Consider the following 14989-nt stretch of genomic DNA (forward strand, 5'->3'; position numbering starts at 1 on the left):
ATACTTCTCTTATAAATTATTCTTGAACCTCTGTTGTCTATCATTACTTTTCTTCTAGGGAATGTTAGTAGATAGAAAAAATTAGTAAGTGCAAAATATGTATTAATTGGAAAACTTGCATAGCTGATCATGTTTTATTCAAAAGGTTTATTTTTAGTTTTGCTTTTATTTTTTTCCTAAATATGTATGCCCATGGCAATAAATATGCTGCAAACAAGTAGTTTAACCACTGTCAGCCAGAAAATTGTACCTAGTTGTCACAATGGAACTAAGTGTATCAGTGTAGTGGCAATGTTTAGGAGTCCTCCTCTGGTTTGGAGTACCAGTTCTGCCTATTACTTTGTTACCTTGGGCAAATTCCCTACTAATAAGGCTCAGTTTACTCCTCCCTAAAATGGAGATAACAATATCTATATCTCATAGAGTTGAGTGTTAAAAGAGATAATGCTGTAATTTGTGTAACTAGCACCTAAGCATTCAATAAATGACAGATTGTCTTCACCATCATTATTCAACATGGTGTTACCCAAAGAATACCTTCATGTGTAGCACTCTACCAACAAATAAATCTGAGAACCACTGAAAGAATACAGCAATCTGCTTATAAGTTTGACCAGTTCGTTTCTCAGATTCTTCTCTAATAATTGGGGGTCAGGTAAAGTCAACATCCTATTTATGGCAAGCTAAAAATTTGTTAAGTTCTAAAACAGTGATTATAGCTCCATCTACTGGAAGTATAATATTTAACACCCTAGTCACCACTGTTCAATTTTTTAAATTGTGAATAAATATTCTTTGGAGACTATTACCAAAGAAAATAATTATCTGAGGAAGTTAAGAAACTTAGAAAGATAAATCAAAATAAATGTTTGGATGGTAAAGGAAAAAAAAACCTACCATTTTCAATTTTGCTTTTAGGATGTGGTCCACTAAATGCTAAAAATTTTCCTGGAACAATCCAGTTGAAGTCACCATTTTCAACTCGCTGGCAGAATTTTGTAAGAAAAGAGAAGAAAAATATTTTATAATTCTTATACAATTTAGGAAACCCTTACAAATTAAACCGCTTTTCACTCTTAGTACTAATTAGACATACATGTAGACAAATATAGCTTAAAATAAAAACATGCACCTGATTCTCAGAATGCTATTTTGGAATTCAGTCTGCTTTAGAAAAACTTGTGTCTAGACTGTATGAAACGTTTAGAAACTTTTATTTACAGCAGAGGTATTTTGCATAAAATGTTTGTTTCCCGGCCACTCTGCAAAGAAATGAAATGAAAACAAACATTGCTTGTCCTGGCAATAAGTAAGAGAAAATGGGAAATATGAACACTTTCCATGAATTGTAGTAAACGTATTTTAAAAAATGAAAAAAAATCTGTAAATATCAAGCTCATGATGAATACACTTTCAATTTTTTTTTCTCTTTTTATAGAGCTGGTATCTCTTGTCAATGCCGATTTTTAGAGGGGGAAATGGCAAAAGGCAGGAGCGAGGGATACTGGCACATCCATTCCACAAACCAGAGTCAGACAAGCTGTACTCTGAGGGCTAACAAGACTCAGACAAGTGACATACACAGAGTCAGGTGCTCCTCCACTCCAGCTAATGAGACACCTTGCAGGAAAGTGGACTGAACACAGCTGATCTTCCAATTGAATTTTCATCTCTCTTTTTAAAATGTTGACTTTTAAATTAAGTTTTTAACTCCTATGAAACCAAAAAAATATGCCTGTTGGCTGACTTTGAGCACCAGTTACCAGCCTCTAGTCTATACACACTAAGAGATCCTCAGAAAAGGCTTAAAGACCAAGAAAGTGGCCAAGCACCTTCCCATGGCTCCATCATCTCCCCCATTTTCTTCCCTTCCCCATGTGCCTTTGAACCATGGGACACTGGGGCATGAGTAAGGTTACCCCAAATTTTGCAGTCATTGGGAGGCATTTGTGCAATGCATCACAAAATATATATGTCACCTCTTTACTTACGCTGTCTTTACCACCACCACCCCCTCCCCACCTACCCCTACCCTTGCCTTCTCATCTCCATCCTCAGGGCAGGGAAGCAATGTTGTTCTCTTCACTGGGCCATCTATTACTATTCATATAAAAAGCTTTCTCCCCCATTATATGGTAAGGACCTTAATAGTACAAAACTGACCCAAATATAGACTCTGTACTCTACCGTAAGTACACAATAAATATTCATTAAACAAATTGGAATATGGCCATCAAAAAAAACTGCAGCCACTACTTTAACTACTTAAATTGCCCATTATCAAATCCACGAAAATCAAAACTTGGTTATAAAATATAATTGTCATTTTTTAAATGCAGATGTTTCTTCCCAGTTATAAAAAGTTATATGTGAAACTGTGCATACCATTTTATAAACATCTGAACTGCATTTAATCTAATTGTAATAAACATAATATCTCCAGCCGGGCGCAGTGTCTCACACCTGTAATCCTAGCACTTTGGGAAGCCAAGGTGGGTCAATCACCTGAGGTCAGGAGTTCGAGACCACCCAGGGCAACATGGTGAAACCTCGTCTCTATTAAAAATACAGAAAAATTAACCGGGTATGGTGGCATGTGCCTGTAGTTCCAGCTACTTGGGAGGCTGAGGCAGGAGAACTGCTTGACCCCCAGAGACGAAGGTTGCAGTGAGCTGAGTTCATGCCACTGCACTCCAGCTTGGGCCACAGTGAGACTCCATCTCAAAGAAAAAAAAAAAATCTCCAAAATGCCCTAAGTAACATCTATTTTATGAGTGTTATGAATGTTATGAATGCACATGTGAAATTAAACCTCAAGCATAGCTTCTATCTATAACAAATAAAGAATCTAATTATGGCAATTAAACATTTGCTTGTTTAAATAAAAGTCTCAAATTAATTATCCAATATCTCTCAAGTAATTATTAAGCTTAAAATAGTATTTGAAAATCCAAGAATAAAGGTATGCACTAATCATCAAGAGACTAAAACCAATTCTTTATGAACAATAAAAGAAAACAGGTTTCTACGGTCACTATTTCTGTATCCTTGACCATCAACCAAGTAGGTTAGATAAATACACTGTGCAATATCTCTTATTTGGATTACAGAAATCCATTTGGTTAAATAGCAACCTTTTATAATTAATCATATAGAGAGAGGCAAGGGACTCCCTAAGATACATTCATTCACAGAACCAAAAGAATATGTTTGCAAATCCTCCTACGCAAAAAGATAAATAGGTAATATTGGGTTATATTCAGCAGCCAGGAGAAGGTTGATGGAATAAACAAAAAAGATTAGGTCTTAGACCTAAATCTGAGAAAAAAATTAATAAGAAAGTTACAGCTTTTAACCAACCTAATATAATATACGTTTACTTTGGTAGTCTTCCAAAGTTAATATTTGTGCCTTTATTTCTAGTGAATTATACAAATGTCAATATTTATCAATAACAAAATACTTTATATGACACAAATTGGTTTTTCTAATTAAACACACACATACACTTCAAAGAAATCTAGATCAGACAGGAACTTAAGGTACTTTCCAACCTTACCACATTTTATAAACAAATACCTAAGCAACGATGAGGCAAGAGTATGATTTCACCACTTCTGATCTGAAGCCTACTACCTACCAAATACTATGCAAAAAAAAAGACAGATGTTCTTCACTGTAAGAAAAACCCAAAATAAAAAAATCCGAATTCCTCAAAGTGATACATTTAGGTGTTGTTATTCACTGTGCCGTAGGATTCTCCAGTCTACAAAAGATTCACAGCTTTCCTTTGAATAGTTCACTCTCTTGGTGCACTCAAAATATAATTTGACTAAAAAACATGAATTTTTACAATCCTTTTTTTTTTTTTTTTTTTTTTTTGGAGATGGAGTCTCATTCTGTCACCCAGGCTGGAGTGCAATAGTGCAATCTCAGCTCACTGCAACCTCTGCCTCACGGGTTCAAGCAATTCTCCTGCTTTAGCCTCCCAAGTAGCTGGAATTACAGGTACACGCCACCAAGCCCAACTAATTTTTTTGTATTTTTGGTAGAGACCAGGTTTTACCATGTTGGCCAGGCTGATCTCGAACTCCTGACCTCATGATCCACCCAACTCAGCCTCCCAAAGTGCTGGGATTACAGGCATGAGCCACTGCGCCCGGCCAATTTTTATGATTTCTACAAAATGCATCTGTGACTCTAAAATAGTGGTCACAAATATATTTTTCAGTCCAAACACTGAAAACTATTTGACCTTTTAACTACTGTAATAAACCTACAGTAAGATAGAAAAGATGATCTTTGAGGTTGACGATTACAAGATTGATTCCCTTTATCAACAGATGTGTTTTCTAGGAAAACATGCAGAAACAATTTTGAAGTGCAATTCAACATTCATTTAAACATTTGCTGAGCCTTTATTATATATCTAGGACTGTAACATATTGTCAAACATAAAACAATACAAAGCATTCTCTGTGCTTTTACAGAGTCCAAAGGCAAGTGGGAATGACAAATAACAGTAACAAAAATGGCAGCAAATATGTGGATACCACCGACTCTTTGTTAAGCACTACTGTATTCTATACAATTTAATTCTCATAGCAACCCTATGAGGTAGGTGTTATTCTCATCTCTGTTTTTTATCCATTAAAGAAAAAGTCAAATTACACTTTTAAAGTGTGATACTAAAAGTACAGAAGAGGAATGACAGTGGCACAAAGACTATTTTGAAATTTAATAAGGTAGAACCACAATGGCTTTTTAAAATTCATTTAAGAAGTGTCTTCTTTATATTTCCCTAACTTCTAAAACAACAAAACAGTGTTGACAGTATAGTTGTATCACATAAACACAAACATGCTGTAAGGATGGGCACTTTAAGAGCTTAAAGCAAAGTAAATATTTGAATTATTTCGTTTAAGTTGATGTGCCATCTGGCTTTAAATAATAATCAAACTCTAGGTTATTAATTTAGACTTGCTTTTGAGGGAGACGGTGCAGTGGAGGGAAAAAGGAGTGCCCCATGTGGATGACTGCTTCACCTCTGCTAGCATCAGCTGCAGCAGAGAGACGGTAGGTTGGAAAACATGTAGGGTCCCATTCCAACAGTCCAGATCAGTGAACACCTCTGCTAGTACAATAACAGCAGGGTGCAAAAATCCAGTGCACATTTGCAGATGCCACTCCAAAGCTCAAGATGCAAAGATGATTTGGAGTCAGCAGCACATACATGGTTGTTGAAACTTGGAACTGGATGCACTCAATCATACAAAGTGTGTATAACCAGAAATCATGAGGCCCTAGAGAACCCCAGCAAATCAGGGTGGGCAAAGGAAGAGAAAGGACTTGAGAGGGAGGCTGAAAAAGATGGGTAGCCATGGACGGAGAAGAAATCCAAATGACAGCACATTATAAATCAGGGAAGGAATGCGAATTAGAGAGCAACCACAGAATAAACCAAGTAGGAAGAAGAACAAGCATAGCCACTTGGTTTTATGAACCCTTGTGTCAACAGGAACAGTTTCAGTAGAGGCCAGACCATAATTAGTTAGAGTCGAGACTGCTCTCTTAAGAAGTCTGGAGATAAAAGAAGGAAAAGATACCAAACAATCATTAAAGAGGAAGAAAAAAAGCCATGGGGAATTGTTTAGGACAGGGTAAGTCTCAAAACATTTAATAGACTTAACCAACGTGACCTTTGAACCAGCAATGGGTGTAAGATACGGAAACACTGGGTCCCCTCACTTTTGCAGTTGCAGTGGCCAGGAAGTAATTTTGCTTCCTTAAACGTGAGGATTTAGAGTGGTGTAATGAATGCTACCAGATGGCTGCAGGAGAATGCTTCTTCTAATAGTTCTTCCAATATTCAAATCGCCAACGGGAGGCGCACTTCCATAACTGCTTCAGGTGGTGAGGACATGCCCACATACTTGCATTCTGGGGACTGCTTGACCCCAGTCCTATGGCAGTCCCATATTTCCAGTGTCATAATCCACCAACATGTAAAGAAGGCAGACCAAGCAGCATCCAGATTACATTTTAGTTTGCTGTACAAATTCTAATTCAAAGTCTTGAAGCATCATAACTTCAGTGTTCAACAACATTGACTCCTGCTGTTGACCCAATGTGACTTGTTGAGAGATGGGAGGCCTAACAAACTTTACTGTTTCTCAAGGTAAGTGCTAAAGAGCAATTGTTAGGACTCTACACAACCTGGTCAATCTAGAAATTTACTTACACAGTGAAGGGTGACAGAGTCAACCTGGAGATAGTCCCCAGTCACATATTAAACTAAATTGATGTTGCATACAGAACTGGTCTTAGATTAAAATATCTAGCAATCTGTGTTGTAAATAACTGACTTAGAACAAAAAAACCTCACTCTTGCAGCATAGATTGGCTGCTGATAAAATAAACATCGTTTGAAGAAGTTGTCTACCGTGGTAAATTTGTCCCTTGGAATATTACTGCAAAATCAGAATGGATTATTAATTAACATGTTTTAGGCACTTTCCACTGAAAACAGATCATATAAAATATCTTGAAATTTGCTTTTCTCCTGTTTTTAGTATTTATTCACACATTTATTCATTAGTTCTTTCATTCCACAAATCATGACTGCCCACTATGAGTGTACTGTGCTACTAGGTTACTTACTCAAAGAATAATAAGACACAGTTCCTGCCCAAAATTACCCACAGATACAGGAAAGACACAGATGTGTAAACAGAGTACCACACAAGGCTACATGAGAAGAGCTTCCACAGGGTTGAGAAGGACTTAACAGTCAGCCGTGTAAATACAGTGGACCAGAAAAAAGAGTTGACGGGCAGGAGGAGGGAGCAAGAGCATGTGCAAAAGCTCAGAAGCCGCCACCTGGTTAGCTGTGTGGATTTGGGTATGGGAAGGGAGTGGAAAAGGACAAGAGTGGAGAAGAAGGACAAGCCCATGTAAAGAAGGGCCTTCCGTGCTATAGTAAGGAGTCTGCATTTCCTCCACACCTTTAGTCAGTGTGGAGTCCATGATGGGGAAATGATAAAACAGGGGAATGATATAATCAGACTTAATTTTTAAAACCTACACCCTGATAATAATGTGAAGTCTTGATCGAAGAGGCCTAAGATCCAAGAAAGACCCAATCCCAGGCATCCAGAATGAATCCATGCTTTTTCACAAACAGTTCCTAGATGGGCTACATTGTAATGTGGCTAAAATAATGTGAAATCACTTTCTAGAATAGAAATGGTCTTTCCCCAAAAGAGCACCCTTTAGGTGAAGATAGCAATAATGATAAACTGAATTGCTTGAATGTCTCAGGAACAAAATAGTCCACATTTCAGCCTGCCGTTGATCAGTGAGAAATTCTGTATCACAACTAAATTGATAAGCATAAAAATGGGGGCTTGGGGCAAGACTCAAATATGGCAACTTCTGCAGAATGAGGCACAAGAATACATGGATTCTATGATACCAGGTGACAAGAGTAAAGGCTTTAACCCTACACATGGAGAGATGGTATTACTGGTAGCCTCCTAAAAAACAAAAAAGAAAAAGAAACATTGGGCCTAGCAAATATATGGAGCAAACAGGAGGCATTTAATATCTGTTCAACAAATGAACTGAAAAGCTATAAGAATGCGGCCACAAGGAGCATGGTGTGGCTACTTGACTCTCAAATAACAAATGTTCATCTGCACACCATTATTTCTGTAAAACAAAGCTTCCTAACCAGTGTGACTAGAATGGAGCTGCCTGGGCAGACTGGAGCAGCCAGAGCCCCCAGGCCAGTTGCCAACAGCTGTGAGCTATAATCACAGGGTGTTGAGCAAATATTATCATTTTCTCCATGTGCCATGATGAAAAAACAAAAGGAAGCCCTGTGCGGTGACTGTTGTCAAGGCAGTAACCAGTGCCTCTGTCATCAGGCCTGCAGGCCAAGTGTGGCTCTAACTTCTGTCAAGACAATGGTAAAGAAGTGGCCTGAATTTGTTCACATTTAAAAGTACAGGATCAAGGCTACAATAGTTTGATATTCTGGAAAATATTCTCATAATTTTGTTTTTCACACCCAAAAAAGGAATGACTTATAGCAGGGGGCAGATAATGGCAGCTAGAAAATAGCTCAAAGAAAAAAATCAAAGTACTTTCTCAGTTTTGAAGTCGTTTTTGAACTTTTAGTTTCACCTAATCCCCAAATAGATATTTAAGGAGACTCCTTGGAATTGCATGGGCTGAATTTTGAATGGGATAATAAATGTAAGCCACAGTGATGAGGAACCTCCAATGTTGCCACTGAAGCATCATTTCTCTAAATTTCTTCTCCCAAACCCAACTAAGGACACTGCTACCACATCACACTTCCATCATCAAACATGGCAAGCTTTCTGGTAAACAGTGGAAAGCCCTTTGGGGCAAGCAAAATAACAAACGAAAGACACAACTTCAAATTCTCTCTGATAAATAATAACTGCTTACCAGTAGCATCATGAATGATCACTGGTGTTTGGGCAACATCTTGTTTGGTAAGGACAGCTACCCCCCAAAACACTAGAAGAAAGCTGACTGAAAGTAGACTCTGTATATGGGTGCCACTTCCAGGTCTTACAAGCAGAGTATTAGCCTACACTAGCATTAACCATTAAACTTTACTATTAAAGAGCATAGTTCCTCACATACCTACAGCTACATAATTTAATTGAATGTTCAAGCTCTATCATCTTCATTATTTTTCCCTAGGATAAAAAGTCAACTTTTATTTTTCTGAACTAGATTTGAAATGGCTAGATTTCAAAGGAGTAAACGTTCTCAAGGTTCTCAAAGTATGTATTCTTTGAGAATACCTTAAGAAGCTGTTAGAGAAGCATAAATGTTTTGACACTGATTCTTAGAGGAAGGTTTTAGACCATCATCTCACAGTTACTTTTCTCAACTTTCCCAGCATACCTGCCCAAATTTCATGTCTGATCGGGGCAAATGTAAGGAACTGCACAGTTCCACAACAGCTTGGTAAAGGACCTGGAAAGACCACATTTTGGAAGATACTTTTGCAAGATGGAAGCCAACACCTGGTGTTGTTTATCAATACTTAATACAATGGGCCATTTTTAAGTCACATGAAAATAAAGCAAGAGCCTGAGGTATCTCACCTCGAGCTTTCTAAATAGAACAGGGCGTTGAAATTAACTCTCATGTGAACAACAGATCACATGAAGCAAGGAGATATAACCTAGGCTTCATGTCATACTGATGGACTACGACAGTACATTGGCTAGTCTGTCCTCGCAGAATCCACACTCCAGCTACATGTGGCTACTATGCACTTGAAATATGGCTAGTCTAAATTAAGATATGCTATAGTATAAACTACACACTGGAGGCCAGGCGTAGTGGCTCACACTTGTAATCCCAGGACTTTGGAAAGACAAGGTGGGCGGACTGCTTGAGCCTAGGAGTTTAAGACCAGCCTGGGCAACATGGCGAAACCCCATCTCTACAAAAAATACAAAAATTAGCAGGGCAACGTGGCATACACCTGTGGTCCCAGCTACTCTGGAGGCTGAGGTGGGAGGATGGCTTGAGCCCAGGGGGTCAAGACTACAGTAAGCCTAGGTTGCACTACTGCACTCCAGCCTGGGTGACAGAGCGAGACCCTGTCTCAAAAAAAGATAATAAATAAAAGAAATAAACTACACACTGGGCTTCCAAGGCTTAATTGAAAAAAAATGTAAAATATATACATCATTAATAATTTTTATAATGCTTACATGTTAAATGCTATTTTAGGTATATTAGTAAATATGTAAACAACATATTTACAACAAGTAAAACGTATCATTAAAACTAATTTCACTTTCGGCCGGGCGCGGTGGCTCAAGCCTGTAATCCCAGCACTTTGGGAGGCCAAGACGGGCGGATCACGAGGTCAGGAGATCAAGACCATCCTGGCTAACACGGTGAAACCCCGTCTCTACTAAAAAAATACAAAAAACTAGCCGGGCGAGGTGGCGGGCGCCTGTAGTCCCAGCTACTCCGGAGGCTGAGCCAGGAGAATGGCGTAAACTCGGGAGGCGGAGCTTGCAGTGAGCTGAGATCCGGCCACTGCACTCTAGCCCAGGCGACAGAGCAAGACTCCGTCTCAAGAAAAAAAAAAAAAAAAAAACTAATTTCACTTTCATATTTCTATTGGACAGCACTGCTTTAGACCCTGGAATTGCAGGAGGAAGATGGATATAACCTTTTGCAGGATAGGCAGAGGTTTAGCTGTAGACTTTACACAAGTATTTCCCAAATTCTGTTGACCTCATCACTAGAAGTATTTATAAGTAGCACTTTTTCTATAAGATTCCCCTTTAATCTCACATAGAGATACAGTCTTGTTGGTTTGGGCTTTCTGTTGCTGTTGGTTTTTTGTTTTTGTTTTTGTTTTTGTTTTTTTTTTTTTTGAGCCATATCCTTTACTAAACATACTTTAGTAAAGAAGTGCCTTTGAAAAGTTGCATCTTGAACATCCCCTAACCATCTAAGGTTCACAGTCTCACCAATTGCTGTCAACAATAAAATTTTGCTTTGAAAACTACACTGCCTTCATTGGAATACTGACTTTCCTGGAGCTAATAAAATGTATGAATTCAGCTATTCCACAAGTTCACCAAATATCATACTCACTAGAACAGGGCAAACAGCAAGAGAAATCTGACAGGAAATGCCTGGGCCCACAGAGTGTCAGAAAAGAGTTCCTTTATTCATTTATTCCTTCAGCAAACATTTAAAAAATCAAGAAATTAAAAATTAAGAAATACCTACCACCTGCCAATCACAATAGTGGTTTTCTATTTTACAGGCTTTATAATAGAACAGATAAATCACTCTCAAAAAAAGAAGTTGTTTGACAACATTTTTCTTTATTCTTTTTTTTTTTTTTTTTTCTTTTTGAGACGGAGTCTAGCTCTGTCACCCAGGCTGGAGTGCAGTTGCGCGATCTCGGCTCACTGCAAGCTCCGCCTCCCGGGTTCGCGTCATTCTCCTGCCTCAGCCTCCAGAGTAGCTGGGACTACAGGCGCACGCCACCACCCTGGGCTAATTTTCTGTATTTTTAGTAGAGATGGGGTTTCACCGTGGTCTCAATCTCCTGACCTTGTGATCTGCCTGCCTCGGCCTCCCAAAGTGCTGGGATTACAGGCGTGAGCCACCGCGCTGGGCCAACATTTTTCAAATGTTCACCAAAACTGACTGCTCCCCTCCCATCACCTAAATAGTTGTTGTCAAGGTGAAAGCATGACTACCTTCTTGTCAGATTTTCGTTTGTTTGGCTGGTTGGTTTGCAAGAATAAAATTGTACTGTCTGCTTAGAGTTTTTCAAGATATTTTTCAACTAACCCTCAGCATCACCATTAAAGTTAGAGAGAGAGGAAGGATGGAATAAATAAAAAATCCACTAGTTTTCTCCTTGAATTGCTCCTTCTTCTCTCTCACCCCTTCCAACCCCCTCCCACCTCCGTCTCTCCTTTAATTGGCTTTAGTGTTTGGCTGTATATTTAATAATTAATACAACGGGCCATTTGCATTCTTCATGCTTATATTCATGGGGCAGAGATCCAGGTTTTGGGGGGGTCTGAAACTTACCTAATTTGAGGGTCCATCTTAGAATAAAAAATTATTAACACAAAATTGGATATAGGACTGTAAAAGGTGCCCATACAAGTTGGGGGTTGAGGCTTTCTAAAATTTAAGCTTCATTAGTTTCAAAGTAAGTCACCTCTGGTCATATAATGTAGATACCTACATGTGTGGGCTAGGGAGCGTCTTACTATCATTTGTTTCATTACAAAGATGGATTTTATTAAAGCACTCTTCCATATCCTTTCTTTTCAACAAACATTATAGAAATCATTCCAAGATAACTGGTATAGCTCAATTCATTTTTTAAAATGACTGCATAACATTCAATGATTTAGATGTACTACAAGTTATCTGACCTTCTTTCTTATATATACGTATTCCCTTTGTTTCTAATTTTGGGATTTTAGAGGGGAATGGTATTTTTTGTCACTACTAAAAATGCTTTTATGGTATTTTTAAAAACTCTCTTTGGGTTTTTTTCATAAATTGCATTAAATGTATTAATTTTGGGAAAAGTACCAGCTTTATGATGTTAAATCTTTCTATCCAAGAACAAAGTATATGTTTTTCTATTTGGTCATAATTCCATCCATAGGGAATTTGCAACCTAATAAGGAAAATAAGGCTTGTACACAAATAGCCATGATGTAAGAAAAATGGAAAGTACAAATTGTAACGCATGAAATTGGCCGGGGGTGGGGCAGGAGTACTCCAGAGGCCAGATCTAATCTGTGCAGGATTTTAACACAAGCGAAATGGAGGAGTGGGGAGGTTCAAGGGATGGGGATCTGGGAAAAAGCAAGCTCAACCAGGCAACAGGGATATTCAAGAAACAGTAACTAAGCAGTTCAGAGGAGCTGGAACACAGAGTACGTACAGTGAAGAAACAGGAGATGCAGCTAGGAGGGTAGGCTGGAGCTCATCACAGCTAAGAATGCCAGGACAGGAGAGTTTATCCTCATTTCAGCAGGGCAATGGGAGAAACAGCCAGTTTGCGGCCAAGAACGAGACAAGCAAGGTGAGAACCCTATTTTAGGATCACTCGGGTGTGGGTAAGGCAGCCTGGGAGGAGAAGGGCCGAGCTCAGTTAGGGAACTATTAAAATGAAAGGTCCACAGGAAAAGACGTGAGACCTGAGTCAGAGGGAAGGAAGTGAGAGGAGAGAGGAAAGACAGATATAATTAATACATCCTGTGGCACCAGTAGAAGTGATCCAAATACTGGCTAGGTTAGGGAGGAAAACAAAGTAATGTTTCTAGCCTTGAGCCTGGGTGCTCAGTAGGATGGCAATGCGGTAACACACACAAAGCAGAGGACCATGCTTGGGTAAAAGATGATCAGTTTATTTTCAGATATGTTGCATTTAACATGGAAACAGAATATCCAAATAGCCATATTCTAGACTAGGGCCCCAAACGTGAGGGCTTCCCTTATCGTACTAAGGATAGAGATAAATTGTATTACTCCTCTGGGGAAACCCAACAGATGAATTCACGTTCCAAGAATGTTGAACCTACTCACATTGTACAGGCTTCTCATCTTTCAGAAAAAGTTAACGACTTCTAGACTCCTTATCCTACTCTTCTTTAATATCTCCTTATAGCACAACCCAGCTTGGAGATAGCCTTTGCCTACATTTTGAGCGGTCAAGACATTAATCAAAAGTTTTGTAATGATGCCATGGGGGAAAAAAATTCAGTCAACTTTTAGAACTAAGTAAATTCAGCCATATTTCAAAATAAAATTTATACAATCAAAAATATTATAAGGCGGCTGGGCATGGTTGCTCATGCATGTAATCCCAGCACTTTGGGAGGCCAAGGCAGGAGGATCACTTGAGCTCAGGAGTTCAAGATCAGCCTGGGCAACATGGTGAAATCCTGTTTTAAAAAGAAAAAAAATTAGCCAGGCATGGTGGCATACACCTGTAATTCTAGTTACTTGGGAAGCTGAGGTAGGAGGATGGCTTGAGCCTGGGGAGGCAGAGGTTGCAGTGATCCAAGATTGTGCCACTGCATTCCAGCCTGGAGAAAAGAGCTAGACGCTGCCTCAAAAATAAATAAATAAATGGTACAAATTCAGTTTTATTTTCAATAAAACCTGATTTCTAAAATAAAAGTAACATAATTTTACTACCCTACTTAGATTTTTCTTATAAACTTAAGGTGCAAAGTGATTGTCAATAAATATTTGATGACAGAATATATATAGACATGTCGTTTTCCCAAAATAAAATTTTGGTGACTCCTGATTCAAAGGAAATAACCAAGGCTGAAAGGACAAAACTGGCCACTCTGGAAAACTCCAGAATGCTTTTATTTAGCACCCACTCAATTTGCAATACATGAGTGTGATGGGGGAAAAAATTAATCAACATGAAATTATGTTTTGTAAAAAAAATTTAAATGTACAAACCTCATAATGTTCATATTCATCCACATCAAACGTCTCAAAGTCAAAAAATCCATGTTGTAATCCCTAAAAGCAGAATGTGAATTAGTTTTTCCATGCTAAATTGATAAATTCTACTCATCATTTCTGGAACTCCTACTTACAGAAATGATCCTCACTAATCTGAAGAGATCGCTTAAACCTTTGATTTTTAATGTATATCTAGAAATCTTTTTATAACACTGGTTATACTGCATTAAGACTGTCTTAGAAGTGGAACCAAAAAAAACACTTAGAATAACATGAAAAAAGCCCCACAAAAGATGCCTTGATTTCTAATTTACATCAGTTTTGTATGTAAAATTATATGTATGAAAAATGAAATAAAACAAATTCATATTTAGAAACTGTTGGGAACTAGATGTAACTATGACAGAATATATCATAGTGATTAACTTCTTTGTTAGGAGAAGAAAAATCAATTATTCTTATGAGTTTCTGTTTTCCTTTTATCATAATGAGATATTTAGCCCCCCAAAAATCCTGCATTTTTTACCTTTTTTTTTCTTCCAACCCCTAAAACTCTTAATATTTCTACTTAATAGGCCCTTATTTGTAACTAAAACTCTACCTTAGGAGAATCTGTTTCATGATGATAGTTTCTGACAAAGTAGGATTATACTTGACTGCTCTTACAAATAAAAAAAAAAAAAAAACTGATACTTTTATCACAAAGAAAAACTTCATACTCCCTTTTGTAACTATCCAGCTAGCTCAGATCTAATATTTTAAAGAAAACAGAGAGTCTTTTATTTTATAAATCATGAAGCTATACGGATTACAACAGAATACAAAACCACAGGTACATTTAAAAGTTACATGATCAAGTCATTAAAAATAGAAAAAGAAACTAGCAAGCCAAGCTCCAGTACATCTATCAGTGTTTTTTCAAAACACAGAACATGCACCATCTGCA

The 14989-nt window shown here is 38.0% G+C and overlaps 1 protein-coding gene across 4 annotated transcripts in view; it reads right to left on the bottom strand.

Annotated features, from left to right (window-relative positions):
- The window catches only part of CDC14A (cell division cycle 14A), a 168378-nt gene that overhangs the window by 64729 nt on the left and 88660 nt on the right, over positions 1-14989 (bottom strand). For 3 of the 4 annotated variants that reach the window (XM_033199722.1, XM_033199724.1, XM_033199720.1), the window contains exons 7-8: positions 14038-14100; positions 898-985 (exon numbers count right to left, since the gene is read on the bottom strand). In XM_033199722.1, the coding sequence (XP_033055613.1) occupies positions 898-985; positions 14038-14100 (151 nt within the window). The remainder of the gene's footprint in view (positions 1-897; positions 986-14037; positions 14101-14989) is intronic. The other variant, XM_033199723.1, reaches the window with a different exon arrangement.

Source organism: Trachypithecus francoisi, unplaced genomic scaffold (assembly GCF_009764315.1).
Source record: "Trachypithecus francoisi isolate TF-2019V2 unplaced genomic scaffold, Tfra_2.0 Lachesis_group5, whole genome shotgun sequence".
NCBI classification, from domain to species: Eukaryota; Metazoa; Chordata; class Mammalia; order Primates; family Cercopithecidae; genus Trachypithecus; species Trachypithecus francoisi.